This window comes from Camelus dromedarius, chromosome 12, assembly GCF_036321535.1.
Source record: "Camelus dromedarius isolate mCamDro1 chromosome 12, mCamDro1.pat, whole genome shotgun sequence".
Taxonomy (NCBI): Eukaryota; Metazoa; Chordata; class Mammalia; order Artiodactyla; family Camelidae; genus Camelus; species Camelus dromedarius.
Genome location: NC_087447.1, coordinates 51,364,642 through 51,387,687, shown reverse-complemented (window position 1 = coordinate 51,387,687; position 23,046 = coordinate 51,364,642). Strand labels below are relative to the sequence as shown.

At 36.9% G+C, this 23,046-nt stretch overlaps 1 protein-coding gene across 1 annotated transcript; it reads left to right on the top strand.

Annotated features, from left to right (window-relative positions):
- Positions 1–4,001: 4,001 nt before the first annotated feature.
- Positions 4,002–21,446, top strand: CLNS1A (chloride nucleotide-sensitive channel 1A). The gene is made up of 7 exons (XM_010990034.3): positions 4,002–4,217; positions 9,350–9,486; positions 12,573–12,674; positions 13,334–13,441; positions 14,517–14,690; positions 18,099–18,188; positions 20,693–21,446. The coding sequence occupies exons 1-6, from the start codon at positions 4,093–4,095 to the stop codon at positions 18,164–18,166; spliced, it is 714 nt and encodes a 237-aa protein (XP_010988336.2). The 5' UTR covers positions 4,002–4,092; the 3' UTR covers positions 18,167–18,188; positions 20,693–21,446.
- The last annotated feature ends 1,600 nt before the right edge of the window (positions 21,447–23,046 follow it).

Genomic DNA, 23,046 nt, shown 5'->3' with positions numbered 1-23,046 from the left:
ACATATTTTCTCCGATTCTGCAGGTTATTTTTTTTACTTTCTTGATGGTGTCCTGTGACACACAAAGGTTTTTAATTTTGATGACATCCAACTTTTCTTTATTTTTGTTTGCTCATGCTTTAGATGTCTTATCTAAGAAACTGTTGCCTAATGCAATGTTACAAAGATTTATGTTTTATATTTTCATCTAAGAGTTTTATAAGTTTTTCTCTTAAGTTTAGATCTTTGATTCAGTCTGAATTTTTATATATGATGTGAGGTAAAAATCAAAATTCATTCTCTTGCTTGTGGCTATCCAGTTGTATCAGCACCATTTACTGAAAAGACTATTCTTTGCCCCATTGAATTATATTGGAATCCTTGTCAAAATGCATTTGATCAAAAATGTATGAGTTTACATCTGGACTCTTGATTCTGCTGATCTATGTGTTTATTCTTATTCCAGTACTACACAGTCTTGATTATTGTAACTTTGTGATAAGTTTTGAAATCAGAAAGTTAGTCCTCCAATTTGGCTCTTTTGTTTTTTTTAAGATTATTTTGACTATTCTAGTTACGATGAATTTTCATGTGAATTTTAGGTTTAGTATGCCAATTTCTGTCAAAAAAGCAATTGGAATTTTGATAGGGATTACATTTAATCTGCAGGTTTTTGAGGGAATATTGGCTTCTTAACAATTGTCTTTTAATCAATGAACATGAGATATCTTTCCTTTTATTTTAGGTCTTTAATTTTTTCAACAATATTTTGTAGCTTTCTATGTAGTTTTTTTGTTAAATATATTTCTATGTATTTTATACATTTTGATGGTATTATAAGTGTAATTGTTTTCTTAATTTCGTTTTTAGGTTGTTCATTGCTAGTGTATAGAAATGCAACTATTTTTTTTTATTTAGGAATAAACTTAACCAAACAGGTGAAAGACCTGTACACAGAAAACTACAAAATGTTGCTGAAAGTAATTAAAGAAGACAAAAACAGTAAGACATCCCAAGTTCATGGATTGAAAGATTTATTGTTAAAATGTCAATACTATACACTAAGGTGTATTTTTGGCAGAAATAAAAAAGTTAATCCTAAAACTCATATGAAATCTCAAGGGATCCTGAATAGCCTAAACAATCTTAAAAGGACAAAAGTTGGAGGACTCACACCTTTTGGTTTCAAAACTTACTACAAAGCTACAATAATCAGAACAGTGTAGTAAAAAGACATGTGGCATAAAATCAGACATATAGACCAGTGGAATAAAATACCGAGTCCAGAAATAAACCCTCACATATATGGTCAAATGCTTTTCACAAGGCTGCCAAGGCCATTTGATGGGGAAATACAATCTTTTCAAAAATAGTGCTGGGATAACTAGATATCCACATGCAAAAGAATGAAGTTAGACCCTTAACCTACTGAGTTCTATGTCTTCCATCTTTTTCTCTCACCTAAATCACTGCCATCAGCCTGCAGACTTACTGTAATATCCCTTGTCATCCCTAAAACAATGGGTCTCTTTCCCTAAAGACTATGAGGTCTCTCGATTCACCAAACCAAGGCCAGTTTGGAGGCTTAGTTTAATTAAGAGATGACATGGCCTGAAGTGGGCAAAGTCCATAGTTATAAGTTGAATTTATGATAGGTTGCATAAGAGGTGCCTGTGGAATCCCAAGTGGAGATGTGTAGCAGGCTGCAGGATGTAAAAGTTTATATTTCATAGAAGAGTTCTGGGACGGATATAGATTTGGGAATCATCTGTACAGGGTAATTCAAACCATGAGCATGGACAAGCTGGCCAAGGCAAGTGTAGAAGGAGAAGCACAGTGACTAATACTGTTCAAGGTTCTTTCCCTCTCTTCTCTTTACTTAATGTATTAGTTTCCTGTTGCTGTGTTTATCCCAAAACTTAATGACTTAAAACAACAACTACTATCTCACAGTTTCTGTGGGTCACGAATCTGGGCACTGTTTAGCCAGGTGCCTCTGCCTCAAAGTCTCTCCCAGACCTGCAGTCAAGGTGCCAGCCAGGGCTGCAGGCATTTCAAGGCATATAGTACTACAAAGTTCATTAACAAATAACAATAAGATGAAAAATCAGCACATCCTACTTGTGGCTACACTCTAACTTCCACGGCTAGGTTAGAAGAGGCTGTGCAACTTCTATCATTCTCTTTTGTGAGATGTTCGTACTCAACTAAACCCAGACACCATACTGTGAGGAAGCTCAGGCCACACTCAGATGCTATGTAAAGGTGTTCCAGCTGATAGTTCCCACACAGGTCCCATATGACAGCCACCGTATGTCAAGTGTGTCAGTAAGGAAGCCTTCGGATCTCATGATCAATTTATTCCTGGTACATCCTCTCCACTTGTTCTCCTTTCAACTCCATCTCTCATCCTCAGGGTGTGGCCTTAAGAGTGCAGAGCAAGAGCATGATCTAGTAAGAATGGATTTATAAGAAGCCTAATTCTATTACCAAAGGCAGGAATATCTTTATAATCCTTTGTCTACTAGTTCTAAAGGTGGTAGTTTATAGTGAAAACACTGAACTTGGCAGTAAAAGGCAGGGATTTAATTTCTAGCTGAGTACTAGTAATGTAGCCTGCAGCAAATCACTTAATTTCTCTGATCTTCAGTTTTCTTATCTGTAAAGCGGGCATAGTAACAGCCACCCTGCCTACATTACAGAATTACTGTAAAGATTAATGGAGAAAATGGGTAAGAAAAGCATTCTTTTAAAAAGTAAAACACTATACAGGGGGAGGTTATAGGTCAGTGGTACAGTGCAAGTTTAGCATGCACGAGGGTCTTGGTTCAATCTCCAGTACTTCCATTAATAATTAAATAAACCTAATTACACCCCCTCCAAAGTAGAATACTATACAAATGTGAGATGTATTAACTGCCTACCACTTGTTACTTATAGGGATAAGAAGCAGAAGAAATAAATCTTGCCTTCTTTAGGTTCTTGGTGATAAGCCTCAGTTTGCTTTTACATTTGCTTAAATGCCTCCTCTGATTCTGTCTAACCCTCCTCTTAACTATTCAGAAGATAGAAGTAGAACTACTCCACATGTTCCTTGTCCAGTCTCAACAATCCTACAGTGCAGGTATGATTACTCATTTTACAGGCAAGAAAAGTGGTGCCCAAAAGCTGACTTGGATTCCACTAGTAGGTCTCTCATGGCTTAATTCTTCTTTTTGAGTTTAATGCCATAAGCCTCTCATCTGTAAAACTGGATCAGTAATAACTTCGCCATATAATTGTCATAAAGAAGAAATGAATAACAAGGGTAAAGTGCCTAGAACAGTGCCTGGCACATAACACCCGGTTATCTATGGCTACTCTAACGATTATTTTTAAAGTTTTTATTGCTCTAAATACTTCGCTCTTCAGTGCCTAACGAAGAAATAAAGAATTCCAAATTTGGTGATTAATTATTTTCCCTTCAGTGCCCCTTCTGCTCACTGACATATCCAGCTCTTCACTCAAAGTTAATTACCTCTTGCGCTCGTTTGCCTGAGACCGGGGGAATACGTTGTTCGTGCACTAGGACGGTGTCAGGACCTAGACTTAAGTCTGAGGCGTGGCTGTTAAGTTTAGACTTGAACAGGCCGGGATGAGGTGGGCGCTGGTGAAAAGAGCGAAACCCAGTTAGGAAACCTCCGACCTGTAAATCAGTGTGGTCTCTATTTCCCGTGCATCCTGAGACAAGGGACTCCCTGTCTCACGGCTCCGTTTCCCCATTTGTAGGAAAAGGAATTTATTATTTCTTGTGCTTACTTTCTCACAGGGTTGCTGTAATGACCCTGAAGCAGGATGTCGGGAAGAACGCTCCGTTATTCCAAGCCTGGAGCCTCAGAAATCGGAGGGAGAGGAGAAAGGGAGTCACGTGACAAACACGTTCTCTCAGGCCTCCGAGAGCTTGCCCTAGAACGTCCCGTCTCTATGGTGATGGCGCTCCAATTCCGGGGGCAGACTAAGTTGCTCTTCCGGGGTAGTTGCTACCACTTCCGGGGCGCGGCGCGGCAAGCGCGGCGAGCGCGGCTTGCTGTGCTTCAGCTGGTTCCGGCCTGTGTCTCCGCGCTCCCTCCTGCAATGAGCTTCCTCAAGAGTTTCCCGCCGCCAGGGTCGGCTGAGGGGCTCCGGCAGCAGCAGCCAGACACCGAGGCTGTGCTGAACGGGAAGAGCCTCGGCACAGGCACGCTTTACATCGCTGAGAGGTAGGGTCCTTGTTCCCCTGTGGTGGCCTCCTGCGTGCCGCCTTCCTCCTGCAGGTGCGGGGGATGCGGAGGAGCGGGGGCGAGGCCGCGACCTTGGGGGCTGCTGGGCGGGGGAGCGCGTGCTCCGCGCTGCCTGGGGGTGCCTCTTCTGGGAGGAAGACTCGATTGTTCCAGGGTTCTCTCAGGCGCTTTCTTTTCTCTTTCTTCAGACGGAGTTCTCCTCATTGGGTGTGCTTTTCACCCGCCTGTTTATTGGAGGTCTGATGCGAGTGTTGCTCTTTACGCAAGGTCTCCTAAGGTTTTGAGTTTCTAGGCCCAGAGTTAGCGTTATGGATGTGCCTATCTTCTCCAATGAACAGGTGCCGGAGGTGTTGCCCTGGGCAGGATATATAGGTTTCAGGTAGACTCTAGAGGATATTTAAAGTTTGGTTAGGGAGTATAGATTTTCTTCTGTAAATGTGGGTAGGGAGAGGAACACCCTCAACCCTGTGCACTCTGGGATTATATCCAGGGGGACCTGACTCTCATTTCCGTTGTTGAAAGGAATTGCCCATTTGTTTGGCCATCCGGAGCACTTTGTACTTTCAGTCAGACAGACATGTTTTAAAAATTGAGGTTGTAGAGCTGAGGTCCCTGTTTCCATGACATATGGTTCCATTCATTTTCAAGCCAACAGTGACACATTGAAAATCCTTTCTGCCCTTCACACCTGACTTCTGCTGCATCACTTTGGTCTACAGCCAGAGAAAATTCTCAGCTTCTTAGCGCTCACCTGATTATATTAGACCCACATAGATAATCCAGGATGATTTCCCTATTTTATTGTTAACTGATAAATAATCTTAATTACGCACAGTCTGTTTTGTTATGTAACATAATACATTGGTAGACTTGACATCAGGGGATATGAAAGTCATAGGGGCCAAAATTCTGCCTACCACAGAGGGCACAAAAAAAGAACCTTTGGTTTAAAGGGAAGTCTAGTCATTGAGCAAAGCTTAGGCTTTTGGCCAGTCACTGAGATAGGACGGGTGGAAAAGCAAGTTTGTGGCAACGTGCATATAGTTAGTTTGGTCTGGATATGTGTGGATTAGTTGTACATGTGAGCGTGTTTTTTGGGAGAGTGGTATTAAAAATGGATGGGTTTGATAGCGCAGAAGGGAAGAAGACCAAGGATAGAACCTTGGGGACACATCTACATTAAGAGGTAGGCTATGGAAGAAGAGATTTGAGAAAAGAGGGAGGAGCAGTTAAATAAAATCAGATCTGAAAAGCACCTGTTAGGTACCGACAAGGAGATCTTTAGTGACCTTGGGAGAGCAATTTCTTTTAAGGGGTGAAAAGTGGAACCCATGTATTTCTAGCCCTTACACAATCCCTTTTGTCCCCATGGCTTCTCTGTATGTTGCCCCTTCTATAATAGAACTACTGTTTTGAGAAGGTTCTGTACTTGTTTTTTCATTTTGAAAAATTTCAAACCTAAAGAAAAGTTTCAAGTGTTAATTAATACCCATAGCCTCTTCACAAAGATTCATTCGTTAACATTTGCCACATTTATCTTTCTCTTTTCTGAGCTTTCTGACATTTTACTTCACCAGTAAATACTAGCAAAAGTCCTAAAAATAAGGATATCCTCTTATATAGCCACAATACATTTACCACACTGAGGAAGTACAAACTTTTTTGAAGCACTTTTTCTGTTTAAAAAAATTTCTTTTTTTCAACTTTTCACTAACAAATCTTTCATCTTCCTTAAGAAAATATTTTTGTAATGTATACATACAAAAAAGAATATAAATTGTGTACCTAATTTTTGGGGGGTTAATTATATGTACCTATGCTTTACATTAAACTAACATCCGCGTAACGCCTCCAGGTTAAGAATAGAATATTGCCAGTACCTTGGACACCTTTGTTCATCACTCTTCACTCATTGTTAGCCTTACCTCCTTGGTCTCTTTCCCCTTTCTGTTCTTTCCCACCTAGCATTTCCAGGTCTTTGTAGAATCAAGGTCTTAAGCTGGGAAAGCTTCCTAAGGATGTGACAAGTGAGAATTAACAGCCAGGTGAGGGGAGGAGGGTAGAGCACATGCTTAGCATATGCAAGATCCTAGGTTCAATCCCCAGTACCTCCTCTAAAAATAAACAAGTAAGTAAACTTAACCCCCCACACCAAAAACAAACAAACTAACAAAAAAACCCAGCCAGGTTTAAATGAGATGAGGCTAAGAGGAAATGTTCTGATTTGAAGAAACAGGATGCTCAGAAACAAGGGTGAGAAACAGTATTGTGTGTGCAAGGGTATGATGTGTACACACACCATCCAGCAGTTCTTCATCTAAGGGACAAGGGGAAGAGTGGAAACATAATAAAGCTGGAGAAGGAGAGAGCCATGTTCACAAGCTTGGTTTATAGCCCAAAGGTTTTGGGGAAACTGTTTCAGGATTTTAGGCAAAGAGAGACAGGATCTGATTTGGTTTTAGGTGGTTTCTCAGATGTGTATTGAGAGATTTAGAACTTCAAAGTTTAGTTTTCATAGGAAGTTGCCTTTTTATCCAAATAAGGAAGGGGACAGAGGCACGAATCATTCAAAATAGATCATTGAAGCAGAAATAAAATAGGTAAATTAAAAATAGGTAACAAACTTATAAGTAATGCTTTTTTATATCTTATTTCAAAATTAATTTTAGACTAAACAATTAAACCAACCCAAATTCAAGGCATCTCTTACCTTCCTGTCCTGTTTTTTTACCCTATACCAGGAATAAAGCACACTAGTGGTACTTGTGCAAAAGCATTGGAAGTTAGCAAAACATTCCTCTGCATCTCTACTGGCTTTCTGATTCTTGTTTTTCCCTTTTGTGACTCATGGTTTATTTGGAACTGGGTATAATTAATTAGACGGTTTGGTTTTGAAGGGCTTTTCTTCCAGAATATATGAAAAGAGAATAAATAAAACTAGAATTTAATCATCAGAGTAATGTTGCTTTTAAGAGGAACTTTCTTCTGTAGAGTACAGAATCCATGTTCATGTATAAGATTATGAGTGCTCCATAGGAAATGCTGTAGTGAGGTAGCATTCGTGTTCTGCTAGCAGTAAGGAACTACTGAGCAGTTATTGTGTGCTTTTTAAAGTGAAAGCCATAATTTGATAGGTACTGAGTCTGTGTTTATGTTTCAATTTTTGCATCTCCTAGTTGAGTCATTAAAGTTTTATGGCTCTGAGTGTTTGAAATCATTTTGGACACCCAAATTTGGAGTACTCTTTTCTGAACTGTAATAATGCCAGAGGATTTTGAGGGGTGAGAAAAAGGAGTTTCTTTGCTTAAAATAATGCAGTTTTAGTAAGGCACTGGCATTACTTATGTGATACCTGAGCACTGTTTCATCTCCCTGTTAAGAGGAAAGCAGTGGACAGCAAAGGCACGCACAGCACACACCCTCTAATTACAATAGTAAAATCGATTTCTTTGGACCCAATGGGATGAGTCATTTTGGAAAATCATTCCTAGACCTTTTACCACTTTAAGCTTCTTAGGATTTGTCACTTTAAGCTTCCCAGGTTTCTTTTCTTAATAAGCATGTTGAATGGAAATCTTTCTAAATGACTGCATATTTTCTTGCTTTTGCTTTTTTTAAGTGTATGACTCCTTACGTTTTAGTGTATTTACCGACTTGGACAATTTTTACTACAATCTAATTCTGCCTTTGCTTTTGATAAGTGAGGGTCATGTGTTACACAGTTGTATTGTGCTGTTAGACATTGATTTCCTTTATGGGGACTGAGGTGTAAAGTTCAGCCTCGCCTCACATTAGATATGAACGGTCTAAGACTACTTCACTGTCATCCCTGCACAAGGTGGTCCTAGGTTCTACTATTGTATTTGTTTTTGCTTGGTTAGAGACCAGGCAGCCAGGCTTGTTACAGTGGTATAGAAAGTAGAATGGGGGTTTTATTGCATTAACTTCTTTTAAAAATAACAGCTTTATTGAGATAATTTACATAGCATGCAGTTCACCTATTTAAAGTGTAAAGTCAATGATTTTTAGTCTATTTACAGAGTTGTGCAGTCATCGGCATGATCAATTTTAGAATATTCTCTTCACTCCCCCACAGAAGAAACCGACACCCATTAGCAGTCGCTTTCTATTTCCCTCCAGCACTGTGCAACCACTATATTGCATTAACTTTTATTGCATTAACATTTTTTGTGGTTTCTTAAGGATCTTTTTTTTTTTACATTTTTTCCTAGTAGTTAGTGCAATTCCAAATGGGTGAAGTATTACCAAAAAAAAAAAAAAAAAAAAAAAAAAAGCCATCCCTTACTCAGAACTCAACATACTGATTTTCGTGATGTTTCCTTTGCTATACCAATAAAATATTTGCATTTGACCACTTCTGAGGGAAAACTTGACCTTACTTATTTGTGGCTTTCTCGTAAAGCTGCAGAATAAATGAAAGGGTTCATAAAGTCTTGTCTTTCAGTGTGATTATTTTCCAACTTGTGGTATGATTACAGCCATTTCATCTGTATGGCATTTAATGTAGGACTAAGTGGAGAAATGAGTGATTCATGGGTACTTATTGCATACTTACATGCTGAGCACTCTGCTAGTGGTTTTGAAGGACGTTAAATAAAGGAATATTAACAGTTTTTGTCAAGTAGTTCATATTCTGTCAGTACATGTAAGATTTGTTACCATAAAGTGCTAAATGGTTTATTACGGAGCATAAGTGCAGTTTAGAAAGAGAAGAGATCATTATGGACTTGAGTAATTGGAGGGAGGGCTCGTGGAGGAGCTGGGACTTAACCCGATGAGGAGAATTTGCAAAAAGCAAAGAAGGTCCTGAAGACATTTCAAATGAGAACAAGCGTAAAAAGGCAGAGAAGCACACATCTGACTTAAGAAAAATTGCATTTCAAATCTAGTTGAATATTTAGCTAGAGGAAAACAGAATTGGTCTTAAAGAAATTCAGTTCCTTGCTGCTGAGTTTTCTCATTTTAGGAATCTCATTTAGGAATCTAAACAGTATGCATGAATTTATTCACATGTATAAAAGTGATAAACTTTAGGATATTAAATTAGAATGTGATTTCTTAAAGTAATCTACTTAAAACATTTTTTTCAGCCGCCTGTCTTGGTTAGATGGCTCTGGATTAGGGTTCTCACTGGAATACCCCACCATTAGTTTGCATGCGGTGTCCAGGGACCTAAATGCCTATCCACGAGAGCATTTGTATGTTATGGTGAATGCCAAATTTGGAGGTATGTATGGTATAATTTAATCTTGAGCTTCCTTCTGTGTCATATTATATTTCAAGAAGCAGTCTTTGAGCAATATAATATTTAAGCCATTGACTTATTTTGGTTAATACTTTCTTAAGGAAAATTTCAGCACAGTAACATTATTTGGACACTGCCTTTTATTTTCTATATACTTGCACTTAGAATTATTTAGTTACTGTGGAATTAAATTTTGATTTTCCCTCTTGAGTTTAACTGTTTATTCTTTCTCTTTGTAAAGGCATTCATGTTTAGCACCGTTCGAGGCTTGGATCAGTATACTTCTAGAGTTTAGTATAGAACCTGTTTTGTTATAAAATGGTTCTCAGTGGGGGACATGTTGCCTTCCCCCAGAACCTTGGGTGGTGGCATTTTAATTGCCATGACTGGAGGTGGGAAAGAGGGTTCCTGGCATCTAGGTGGAGGCCAGGGTTGCTACTAAACATTTTACAATGCACAGGACAGGTGCCCACAACAAATTAACCAGCCCAAATGTCATTAGTGCCAAGGTTGAGAAACCTAGATTCTCTGGTTTTGCTGTTGGAGGAAACTACAAAGATTCATAAAAATCTAGTAAAGTTGATGAGAGGAGTAAGAAAGCTAAAAGATCCATTTTTTAGGCTGTCCCCATGGGTTGTAAGAATTCTGAATGAGAAACAAATTAGGCACAAAATAAAAACTTGTGCTTGATTTTTTGTAGATAAAACTAAAATAAGCTTATGTACTATATTGTGTTATTTTAATATGTTCATCTTTGTAGAAATGCAGAACTTTGCGTTGAAAGGACATTCACATCTTTAGTAAATTTTTGCTTTTAAAATAGTGGGTTGCTTTTCTTTGAAATAACATAAGAGACAATCCCATGAGTTTCCTGTTGAGCTATTGCTCCTTGAATTTGGGATTTTAATATGGTTTTAGATATAAGATGAACACTTACATTCAATGTGACACTAGTCATTTAGTAATTTTTAGGGCTTTTGGCAAACCCTGCCTCATTAAGTGGTAATGACTGAATCAGCTGTCTGGAAATATCTTTGTTCTAAGATTTAGAGCTCTTGCCATTGGGAAGGGTCCAAAGATAGATAAAAATCTAGTGAAGCTTGAGAGAGGATAAGGAAAAGTAAAAGCTGTTAACCTTGTTTTGTTGTAAGGCTTCCAAAGGAGGAGGCCTTGGGCACAAAGCTCACTTTCCATCTAAGTAAGTGTAAGTCTGATTGTATAACCAACAGTTTATGTGTTGTGTTTAGTTTAAAACATTCATTCATTAATAGAAATGCAAATTTTAGAGATACCCTTGTCAGTCAATTCCAAATACTGGTGTAAAAATAGTAAATTACATTTCTATTTATTGCCTTAAGGTGGATTCCTGCAGATAGAAAACAAACTGTTGAATTAACTGTTGATAGTGGTTATTTCTAAGGAGAGGACTAGAGTGGTAGGGACTATTTCCTATGAATCCGTCTGGTCTTTTTTACTTATTTTTATACCAGCATGAATTACTTTTATAATGTGAAAAGTGATGTTCATTCAGTTTTGCAGTGATAATTACAGTATAATACCACTTTTTTTAAACATTGAAAAAATTTGGTAGTACCATAATGTGGTCAACTACTTAGAATTATTTAGAACTCTCCAGTATTTTTGTATTTTGCTGTTTTACAGAGGACATGTATATTCCATCTAACCTTACAATAACATTAGAAATAGAACAGAGAAAGTCCTATTAAATCTGTTATTTAAAACTGCTAATGGCCATTGAAAATTTTTTCCTTTTTTGCTTATCTGTATTTTTCATTATTCTGCGGTGAACTTGTATGATTTATAAAAATAAAAATTAAAAAAAGATTTAGTGGATACCCTCTTATAACTGATTCCTATGAGTAGAATTGCTATATAAAAGGTAAACATTTTTAAAGCTCTTAACATACATTGTCAAATTGCTTTCCAGAAGGTTTAGATCAGTTTACACTTTCAACAGTAGTATATAAAAATACCTTTCCATGCTATCTTCATCTGTATGGAGAATTAACATTTTTTTAAAAATGGTTACTTTAATATGCTAAACACAATTTTCTATTTTTAAGATGATTGATTTTGAACATACTTTGATGTTTTGGGGGGTCTGTTTAAGGATTTTGTTGACTTGGGTTTTTTTTTTTTGAATTTTTATGAAGTAATAAAAGAAATTGAAAAGTGCAGACTAATAAAGTTTCATCACTCAATACTTAGTGTAAATTCTAATATTTTTTTCATAGTGACTGTAGTCTTTTAAGGAAATAAAACTATATCAATACTGTGGAGATCTTTTTTGATCCCCTCCCCATTTCATGCCTACTCTGTCTCTGGAGTTAAACATTATACTAAAGATGGTGTGTGTCCTTCCTGTCTGTTCTTTTAGGTTTTTACTGAGCAATTTAAGCAATATAATAGTTTTGTTTTGTGTTTAAAATTTTGATGTAAGTGGTATTATATATATATATATATACACACATACTGCAAGTAGCTTTTTCACTCAATTATGTTTTAAAATCTATTCATTTTGATACATATAAATCACATTTGTTCATTTTTAACTGCTATCTGTATATCTATAAAAGTATAACAAGGTTACATCTATTTTTTGTCAACATTTGTTTTTAATGTTTTCTATAGTACATATAGCTCTTCAGTAAACATTCACGTACAAACTGCTTGTGTACATTAAATGTATTTAGATGAGGAGTTGCTAGATAATAGGATATACAAATCTCCGAGTGGTTTTAGCAGTTTCCACTTCCACCAGCTAGTTCTCTTTATTGAACATTTATATTTTTTCTTGCTAACAGTTTTATGTATCTTTTCAGTCTTTTAACTTTTATGGGCCTTAGTTTTCTAGTTTGTAAATTGTTGGTAGTGAATCATATCAGTGGTTTACAAACTGCTGCCAAACCCTTTGTTTCAAGGTGAAAGAAGTATAAATTGCAGTATTTAGATGTCAGTAGCATCCTTTAAGAAAAACTTTTAGGCTTTTATTTTTAAAAACAAATAAACAACATCATTAAAAAGTTATTTTTTTATTCCCTTTCTAGAAGAATCAAAAGAATCTGTTGCTGATGAAGAAGAGGAAGACAGTGATGATGATGTTGAACCTATTGCTGAATTTAGATTTGTGCCTAGTGATAAATCAGCATGTGAGTGTTATATAGAGTTGATTCTTTTCCCTTTATGTTCTAAGTGTTCCCCCTCCATCCCCCATCCACACACACACTTACCTTTACCCTCATTACCTCTTTTCTATTGCTTTTTCTTCATTTTAACATCTCTAATATGGTTGAGGACCAGATATCTATTAATAAAAGATTGTGAATGAAGTGAGAGTACAGTAGACACTATGTTGCTTGGTGTGTTTTGTGAATGGAGGAATCTGGTTATTGTTAGGAACTTGGTGCTGTTGACTGTGAATGTCACTGGATAGAGGAGAGAGGACTCATGGCAGTTCCAAAGTGGAGGATGCCAGGATAGCTCAAAAAAGCCCTGTGAGCTGAGAGGCTTCACCCTGATGCCAACAGTCTGACCAGGACTCTGACACTTTTAATGAGAAAATCCAACCAGGCATGAAGAAATCTCAGTATTTTGAAATGAACTCTTACTGTTTTATGACTTGTCCATTGTGATCAAGCACTTTTCAAGATTGATTTTCCTTTGAATTTGGCAGGTTTTGTAAATATTGTGACCTTAGTATACCTCTTGTCTACTCATTAAATTAATTTGTACTGATGGTTATTTTATTAAACTTTTATTGTACATTGTCCAGAAAGAAAATTAATTACAGCTTACTTCCCTTGTTCAGTGGAGGCAATGTTCACTGCAATGTGTGAATGCCAGGCTTTGCATCCAGATCCTGAGGATGAAGATTCAGATGATTACGATGGAGAAGAATATGATGTGGAAGCACATGGTTAGTGAAGTGGATTTTTTACAGTGTGTGTATGTGTCTTTCATTTTAAGCATCTGTTTATATAAGGGGATGGGATTATAGTTCTTTATATCTGTAAGTACCCATATTAGCTATGTTTTTAAATGAAAGTGAATGGCACAATTTGTGTCTAAGCCAAATTGGAAAAATTAATGGACTTTCCAAGTTTGAGGGCAAAAAAAGAGAGATTACTGAGGAGAGAAAATGGGTAGAGATAAATGGAAGGAAAGAAAATGATAATAGGAAAGTGGATAGTCAGGAGAATCTTTTAAGTTGGTGCAGCTGCTCCTGGAAAACAAATCGCTTCTCACCACTTATTGGAACCTGTATCGTCTGCATCTTTTAACATATTCCATCAAACACCTCATTTCCAAAGTAATTTCTTTTTCTCAGAACCCTGCTTCATTTATCTAAGAACTTTTCCCTTTACCTCCCCAGAGCAGAATACAGTCACTAGCTTGCTATAGTCTTGTAACCTGATGTGCCTGCTATTCTCTTTTCTTTTTCCCGCTGACCAGTTTATACAGTACATACCAGGTTGGGTCTCCAAAACCTTTTCCTCCATGTGTACCTACTTTCTGGCCTGAGACACTCTCATTTCTGGGATTCTCCATATATCTAAATACATGCTCATCTTTGCTGAGATTTTTGGGTAATTTTAATTTTTTAAGTTCTGTTTGTATTTTCCAGAATTTCTGATTTTTTAGAAGGAGTATGTATTTTAATAAGGAAAAAAAGTGTATAATTCACACCTTGGAATAATATAAGACTCCCTGACCTTAGGAACACCCACTTTTCCTTCTAGTCCCTGGACATTTAATTCTTTGGGAATTCTTGTTTACTGGCTCATTCTCTCTTGGAATCCCTTCTCGTCCTAGAGAGTAGAAACATTTTTATATATCTGTCTTTAGCAGATGGCTGATAAATATATGTTAAATGAATGTTGAGTGTTTTCATTGAAGCCTTTTTTTCACTGTACTGCAGTAAATGCATTATTGATTATCTTTCTTTTTAAAAAATTGTTTTATAATAACTTAAAAGCTTTTTATTTATTTAGAACAAGGGCAGGGGGACATTCCTACATTTTACACCTATGAAGAAGGATTGTCCCATTTAACACCAGAAGGCCAAGCAACATTGGAGAGATTGGAAGGAATGCTTTCTCAGTCTGTGAGCAGCCAGTATAACATGGCTGGAGTACGGACAGAAGATTCAGTAAGAGATTATGAAGGTGAGTATCCATTTTTTTCGGTGTGAATAGTCAGATGGTCACTTGGGCAACAAGGAAAGTTCTGGAGAGGGACATACAGGTTCTTTTGGAATATCTAAGACAGGAAAGTCTCAAGAGTTAACTCTTTATAGTGTAGGAAGCAAGTGTAGAGTTATAAAGAATGGAAATTCTCATGTGATTTTTTTTTTAACTTTTTGCCGTAACTATAAAAATAGTCTTTGTTCACAATCAAAAAAAATTTCTTAATTGGGTACAGACAAGAGATGAAGAATCAGGTATAATTCTAACTGAGAGACATCTATTAATTTTCTGCATATCTTTCCAGTCTTTTTGTTTGTTTGCTTATGTGTATGTGCACACATTGATGCTGCTGTTTTTATTTTTTAAATGAATTCCTACATGATTATATGCAAAACTAGGATAGTCGATTTAAAGGGCTATGCAGCATTCAAGAAACTTGGGTTCTCTTTTTGTGACAGACGTCTGGACTTTAAATAAGTAGGTTTAACTTTTGTTTCATTTGTCTCATATTTGTAAGCTTTGTAAATACTTTGCCTATAAGACTGGTTCTCTTTTTCTCAGTATCCTATTTCAATTAGAATCTTGAAGTATTCTTTTGACTCAGCCTTTACCATTTTTCCCTTATCCAGTCCAATACTGAGGTCTGCATTTTTCTCTTAAATGACTTTTCAGATCTTCTTCCTATAACTACTGCTGTCTTCTAAACCTAGGCCCTTCTCACACTGGATTTACAATAGTAAGTTTTTTGCCACAGTCATCCCTTCTCCAGCTCACTGTGCGGTATTAATCTTTTGAGAACACTCTGTGTCATTCCTATATAAGGATATCCCCTCAGTGATTGTCTGGTACTCACTGTATAAAGTTCTAACTTTTCATTCTGAAGAGACAACTCTGTCTCTGCTCCACTTACCTCTGATCATGTTCCTGCTGCCCTCAATAAAACATTTAAATAATTCTTGTATGTACCAGGTCCTGATTTAGATGTATTTACTCATTTACTCCTTCTAAGAACCCTCTAGTAGATGCTGTTTATGATCCCCATTTTACAGATAAAGAAACTGAGGCACAGAAAGGTCACATAACTTGCTTGAGGTCAAATAGCTAATAAGTGGCAAGAAGCTTAAATCAGCTAATATGCAAAAATAATCTGCCAGGCACTGTTATGAGCATTTCTTGCATCTTATATGTATTCAATATACATTAGTGTTTTATGTTGCTACAGAGTCTTAATACTTCTAATTTTTAGTGATGCGGAATGTTTGTAATTTCTTTTGTTGGTTCATATAAGTTTCTATCAAACTGCTGTGATCAGTATCACTATACACATAGCATGTTGACCTGGGGGTCCTGAAGTTATGGGATATTTAATTTGCAAAAAATCAGGCTTTGGGTCATGCAGTTATTCCTTATGTCTTCTCTCCATTTTAAGTCCTAGATGGTGAGCTCTAACATAGGCTTTAGATGACTTGTAGTTCCCTACCAAACTCTTAGCTGAAAGAATTCAAGATGTTACCTTTTTTATTACAGACATTGACTGAAGAGTACCTTTGGACTTTGAAAAATCTTTTATCACTGAAGGGTTTTTGTTGTTGTCATTGTTTTTAATTGTAAAATTCCTTTATAGCAACTGATTTTAAGGTCACAAACACTTTGCTAAAGTGAGATTTTTGGACTTGTATTCCTAAGCCTCATTAGCGTATTGAGATTTGCCTACATATAAAACTTTTTCAGCCTTTACCATTCCCCATCTTCTAAAGTCCTGGATACCCATATCACTCTCTCTGCCATTTATTAAATTAGTTTGACCTGTTTATTTTTTAAATTTATTTTTAAAATAAAAATTGTATATATTCAAAGTGTGCAACATGATGTTTTGATACATAATTAGTGCATGTGTTTATTTGTGTAAGAGGTGTTTATTGAGCTACTGTGCCAGGTACAGAGACTAAAGGAGTGCTCAAGAAGATGAGGTTATATCAGTGGCATGCTAGTGGAGAGAAAAATGAATTAATTAGGTAGTTACAGGACATTGTGATACAGCATTGAGATATAGGAGAAGCTCGAGAAACTGTGATCTTGGAAGCTCGGCCTGTCACCCAGCTTGGGTAGTCAGGGAGAGGTTCAAGCTTCATGGAGTAAGTGACATCTAAGCCAAAATCTAAAGATGCATAAAAGTGAACAGGGTGAAGGGGGACTGCATACAGGTTGGGGAGAGAAGCAGGTAGAGGGATCAGACATGTGCAAAAGTTCAAGAGACCATGCAGCTTTGGGGAACTGAAACTTCATTATGTCTGGACTCCCAGTGTGAAGGGTAGTTACTGTAGCACCAGATAAAGGTGGAGTAGTGAACTGGGCTGTATCTCACAGGAACTTGAAAGCTGTGTTAAAGAATTTCACCTTTACACTTAGGTCAGTGGGAAGCTGTTGAAGAATTTTAGTTTGATTAGTGTTTCAAAAGATGACTCTGACTATGATAAGAAAAGTTAATTACAGAGGGAAATACTGAAGGCAAGAAGAGAAACCCTGTTAAGTAGCTTATGTTTTAAATTAGGTGAGAGATAGTGGCTTAAATTGAGTAGTGGCAGTCAGTGTCAAAAGACTGAACAGATTTGAGAAATATTTAAGAGAAGCAACAGAAGTTAAAGACATGGTAGGTAGGGGTTTCTGGGTTGGGAAGGTAAGAGGTATCCTTTTGCAAGATTGTTTGGCAAGGGAAGCATTTTGTATGTGGAAAGATGAATAATGAGTTAATTTTAGATAAATGTTAGATTTGTATACCCTGCTGGATGTCCTGGTGATGGGTGCCTAGGGGCTGCAGGCAGAAGCCAGTTTGTGGTGGACTAAAGAGCTGGGTGAATGGGAGGTGAGGAAGTGGAGAACGCAGCTGTAGAAAACGCTTTACAGAGGGCTTTTTTTCCTTGTCCGCCCTCTCTCCCTTTTTAAAAAATGAGGTAAAAATAGAGATGAGCAAGAACCTCACTCTACTTATTTTGTTTTTTCTCCTGAATTATGTTGTAAGCTTATGAGGATAGGACTTTTTACCTTCAAAAAAAATTTGCACAGTAAACACCTTGCACAGTTCTGTGAAGAGTGAACAGTTGATGCTTACTGCGCTTGAAAATTCCTGCTTGGTGTTCTTTCAGTGTTGAGGTTGAGAATTACAAAGTAAGTCTTAAATATATAGACTAGTTTTAACTTGGCGTAAATCCACAGGTGGCTTTTTTCTTTCTCAATTTGTTCCTTGGTACTTTAATTTTCAAAAGAGAAAGAAATAACACCTCTTACCGGCAGAGGGCACTAGCTTCCTTCTGGCCAAAATGTAATTTGGGTCTTTACCTATTTGAAGTGCCTAGTAGACTGTTGCTCAACAGTTAATTTTGTCTTCAGATGGAATGGAGGTAGATACTACACCAACAGTTGCAGGACAGTTTGAGGATGCGGATGTTGATCACTGAAAATGTTTGCTGCTGCTTTGGGGTGAGTAGTTTGTTTTCTTCCTTGTCACTGAACGTGAAAATCACATGAAATAATTTTTATTTTCATAATTAGGAGAACTCTATAAAATTATCAGTTTGGAAAAAAGTTATCCATTTGTGAAATTACTGAAAATTACGTAGTTTTTTCCCCTAAGAAATCAAGATTTGCAGACATGGTGACATTCTGGTTAACATTTACTGAGCATTTACTACATGCCAGGCACTGTACTAGGCTAGGCATTGAGAGTACCTGGAAGAATAAGATATACCCATCTTCAGTGAATAGAAGAATGACATTAGCCCTTTGTTCAGAAACAGAAATCTCCTTGGGTGGCTCAGGTGGAAGCAACAGGGCCTGAGGTCATGTTGTGCTCTGCTCTTGAGTCACCTTTCCCCACTTCCCCACTTACGATGTTTGAAACCTTAACATACTCATCAAAACACAAAGCAGAGATTTGCTGCAACTCACTGCTGTTCAATTTAGGGAAGAAGTAGAAGTAATTCTAATCTGAGGGTAAGCCTTGAATCATAATCTTGATTGGTTTCCCTCCTTCTGAAGATAATGGAGGACCTAGGTCTCAGGCACCTGAGTGTTCAAACCATGACAAGTCCATGTACGGCTACGTAAAAGCTGTGATTTCCCAAGTTGCTTCATACCTGCTTTTCTTGATTGACATAAGATTTCACTGCCAATTTTCTCTCCTCTGACACATTCTCATGGGCTTTGCCTGAAGTTTGTTACATGCTATTCTGAGAAATAAATTGGCCTTTGCCAGGTTGAGTATTTCAGCTATATGGTAGATAATAACTGAAGGTCATGTAGCTAGTTTATATCATACAGAGCTAGGATTAGTCATTAGCAATTCTTCCTTTAAAAACTAAGATTTTTACATTTACACTCTGTGCTTTTGTCCCACTTTCCTATTTACAGTGACCTCCTACCACTGACCTGACAGCATTTTCTTGAATACTAGCTGTTTCCATTCTTTAAGATAGTACTTATACCCAGGTCCTTTATTTTATTTAAAGTGTAAGTAATATCATGGCAAGATTTATATATTTTGCCTTTACTCTTGAGCCATTATCAGGCATCCAGTTAGGCTGTGAGATCTCTTGTTATTTCAAGTTCCATTTACCTTCCAAATTATTGCCATTGTGAATATAATGTCACTTTCTTACACTAATCATGAATTGTGATAATGAATCTCTTCTTTCCTCTCAGGTGCTGCCAGTGGAACTATTAGAAAATAATCTTAGAGTTCTGTGATTTACATCTCTTTCTTTAAATATTTATTTCCGTAACATTTACTTCTGTCATTGGTAGCCATATAGTCTGAAATCAGCAATGTCTCTTCTGCAGTGAGCTAAAATTGTATGTTAATATTGCAGGAGCTTTGTTAACTTTAATCTTCAGATCTCACAGTTCAGATGTCAGTACTTGACTACTCTGCTTCATGGGAAATCTTTCAGTACCAACTCTCATCTTGTTCCCTTATTTCCCAGGTTCTTATCTGTCACCTTTTTTATAGCATATTGGTTTTTTTTTTTTTTTTTTTTTTTTAAGAACTTTATTTTTTGGTTCTTTTTTTTTTTTTTTTTTTTATGGTGGGGCTAGGTAATTAGCTTGCTTGCTTGCTTTATTATTTTTAGAGAAGATACTCGGGATTGAACCCGGGACCTTGTGCATGCTAAGCATGCATTCTACCACTTGAGCTATACCTACCCCCCTCATATTGGTTTTTTCAGTTCAGTAATACTTATTTAGTAACTTCTATGAGACTGGAAAACAGATTTTTTGATCTTCTGGCTTTAACATATTTCTTCTTGAAAACAGACTATTCAGAGAATACCAACTACTTTACTAATAAGGATTATGAGAAACTCATTTGATGTGTCACTAATGGTTACACAAATGAGATGTTACAGCAGTTTCTTGGCAAGAATTCTTAGGATTTGTTGTAATGTAATTTTATGGTGAAATAACCATAAAATAGCCACAAACTTTCTAATGAGCTGATGACTTGTTTTCTTATAATTTTATGCTACAGCTGCAGTGAAGAGAAATTTTATTCATAAAGTTTATACCAGTTCTTCATCTGGATAATATTGACCTGAATTCCAAACAATGTTTGTAAATTTTTAATAATTTAAAATTGTATTTGCCTTTGAGGAATGAACAAGGAATAATTAGAGTATGTATGCAACTATTAAAAATTTCAGGATAATGGAACTAGTACCTCTCAATGCATGAGATAGGATGAAGGGGACGGCACGTGAATGATAGAATCACAACTCTGCCACATACTAGCTCTGTGCTTTTGGACAAGATGTGTAACTTCTCTAATCCTTGGTTTCCTCATCTGAAAAATGAGGATGAGAGTAATGACCCGGCAGGATCGTTGCAAAGACTGAGATACAATATATGTGAGTCCACTGGCACTTTTGACTAGGAATTCAGTAAATAATAGCTATTATTATAAACATGGTGAACCTTTTGTTTTTCAGATTCTGCTCATTACTGTAGGAGAGAACTTGGTGCCTCTTCCACTGTGGAGTGGGTGTTGATGAAAGTCTTTTTCCTTCTCCAAAACTTACCTGAACCAGTTCTTTCTTGAGACAGACTATACTGAGACAACAAGTTGTTACCAGCAGAAGAACTATAACCTTTATTAACAAAGGTGAATTAATTTAACCAAGGATATTTTGTAGTTTATTATTTACCCCCAGAACTTTGTATCTAGGTGTACCTTCTGAGTAGGCTTTTACTGTATGCATCCTCATAACCTAGCAGGACTGCGTAATGGAAATGCACTGGCGCTTAAGGTTTAGGCAGACTGCGTGGGAAAGAGAGGCAGAATCTAGGATACACACCTTAGAACCTAGGGATGCCCTTACTCCTTAAAAAAGAAAGACACAGAGATCTCAGAGAAATCCTGGCCTCTGCTCAGTGTCCACAGGGATAAGGGTCTTTTTACTAATTGGGGACCCAGATTAATTAACTCTGCGAAGCCTCTTCAGGAGCATCCCACCACACATACTACCACTAACACAAGTGCTTCTGCCTAGCCTTTGCTCCTTTCAGCCATGTTTCACCAGTCTGTTCTGTTATAACCTCTTAGGTTACATCCTTTAATTTCCAGCCTCTTAGGTCACTTTCTGTAAACGAACAAGTGAGATTGGGATGAAGTCCTCGAAGTACTTCAGATAATTGTTTTGTCTTTATAGCAGCTTAACAAATAAATCTAGGTTTTTTATATTATTGTGCTCTCATTCTTGACTAAAACCATTAATAAGTGTTTTGTAAAAAATTAATGCTGGCAAAAAATGAGAATCTTTTTTGTTGTATTTTTGTTTGATTTTTGTTGAGAATGTGAACATTAAGTAAGTAAGAAAATGTATAGTTGGAGCTTCCGGCAGATAAGTAGTAGGACAGAGACTCAACATTTCAGAAGGATTTCTACTTCTTCCACTGGATTAGTAGTGATTTTTCATAGCATACTTTACAACTCTCTGTCTTCAGTAGAGACACCTGGGTATTTCTAAGGCTGATTTGTAATTACAGGTTGATACTTGGACTTTTATGACCTTAAAAATAAGGTTAGAAAAGCTATTCAGAATTACTTGGCTAATTGGTGACTAAACTAGTTTGTCACCACTAAGCCTAGTGTTCTTTTTTAGCAGTTTTACTTGGTTTCCTTCATCTTGCATGGTAGACTGAAAAGTAAACTTTTTGCTAATCCTTTTTCTGACCAGAGTCTCAGAAATACTGAATTTGTTACAACAAGCAAGTAAAAGGGCCACTTGGAAATTTACTGAAATTTACTGAGACCTTCTCTGTACCAGCCACTGTCTTGAGTCCTTTACAAGCATTATGTGTATGATATTCTTTACTCCTTCTGACGTTTAGGTGCTTTTCTGATCCCACTTTAGTGATGAGGAAACTGAGTTACAGAGAGTAAAGTAATGCTTAAGGTCATATAGGTCGTGAACTGTGATTTTTAAGCCTATACTCCCAAATACCATAGTTTTACCATCTACCAGCAGCTGAAAGAAAGCAAACTTTCTTTTTACTGCAGGGTTTTTAATGTTAAAATTTCAATGAATAGCACAGGAAGTTCCCAAATTTCTCTGCTACCAATCTCAGTAGCGCTCATAATTCTATCCTAGACATTTATCCATTTTTCAGAAAGCAGTTCAGGTATTTTCATGGGCTAACCTTAGAAGTTCTATTTGAATCCTTTTTTAAAGTCATGCTTACATATTTGAAATCATGCCTTTCAGTGAAGCAAGCATAAAGTGCTTTGATAACACGTCAACAAAGTGTTGAGAAGACTCTGTGTACTGCTTCCTGTAGGCACTTCTGTGGTCAGCCTGGTACTGTGGATAATGCAATTGGCTAAGATGCAGGAGACCATGCATCTAGTTCTGACTTGGCAGACAAGGTATTTAGCCTCTCTGGACCTATTTCCTCATTTCTGTAAAATGAAATGATTAGACTTTAAAAGTCTAAATGTCTTTAAAAGATTCAGCTGTAACATTCTGTAATACTAGGCGATTGTACCCATAGCTTTGAGCAAAAGAAAGTGAGAAAAAAGATCGGGTCAGACTTTTTTTTTTTTTTTTTTTACTTTTTTGGTAGGGGTGTAGGGGGAGGTAATTAAGTCTATTTATTTATTTACATTTGGGGGAAGTACTGGGGATTGAACCCAGGACCTGTGTGTGCTAAGTATGCACTCTACCACTTGAGCTGTCCCCTCCCCCCAGGTCAGACTTTTTAAAAATGAAATTCATAATGATCAGCAAGCCAACATTTCTTGATTCTATTTGAGCTTAATTTTAGGGTTGCTGGAATTTTGTTT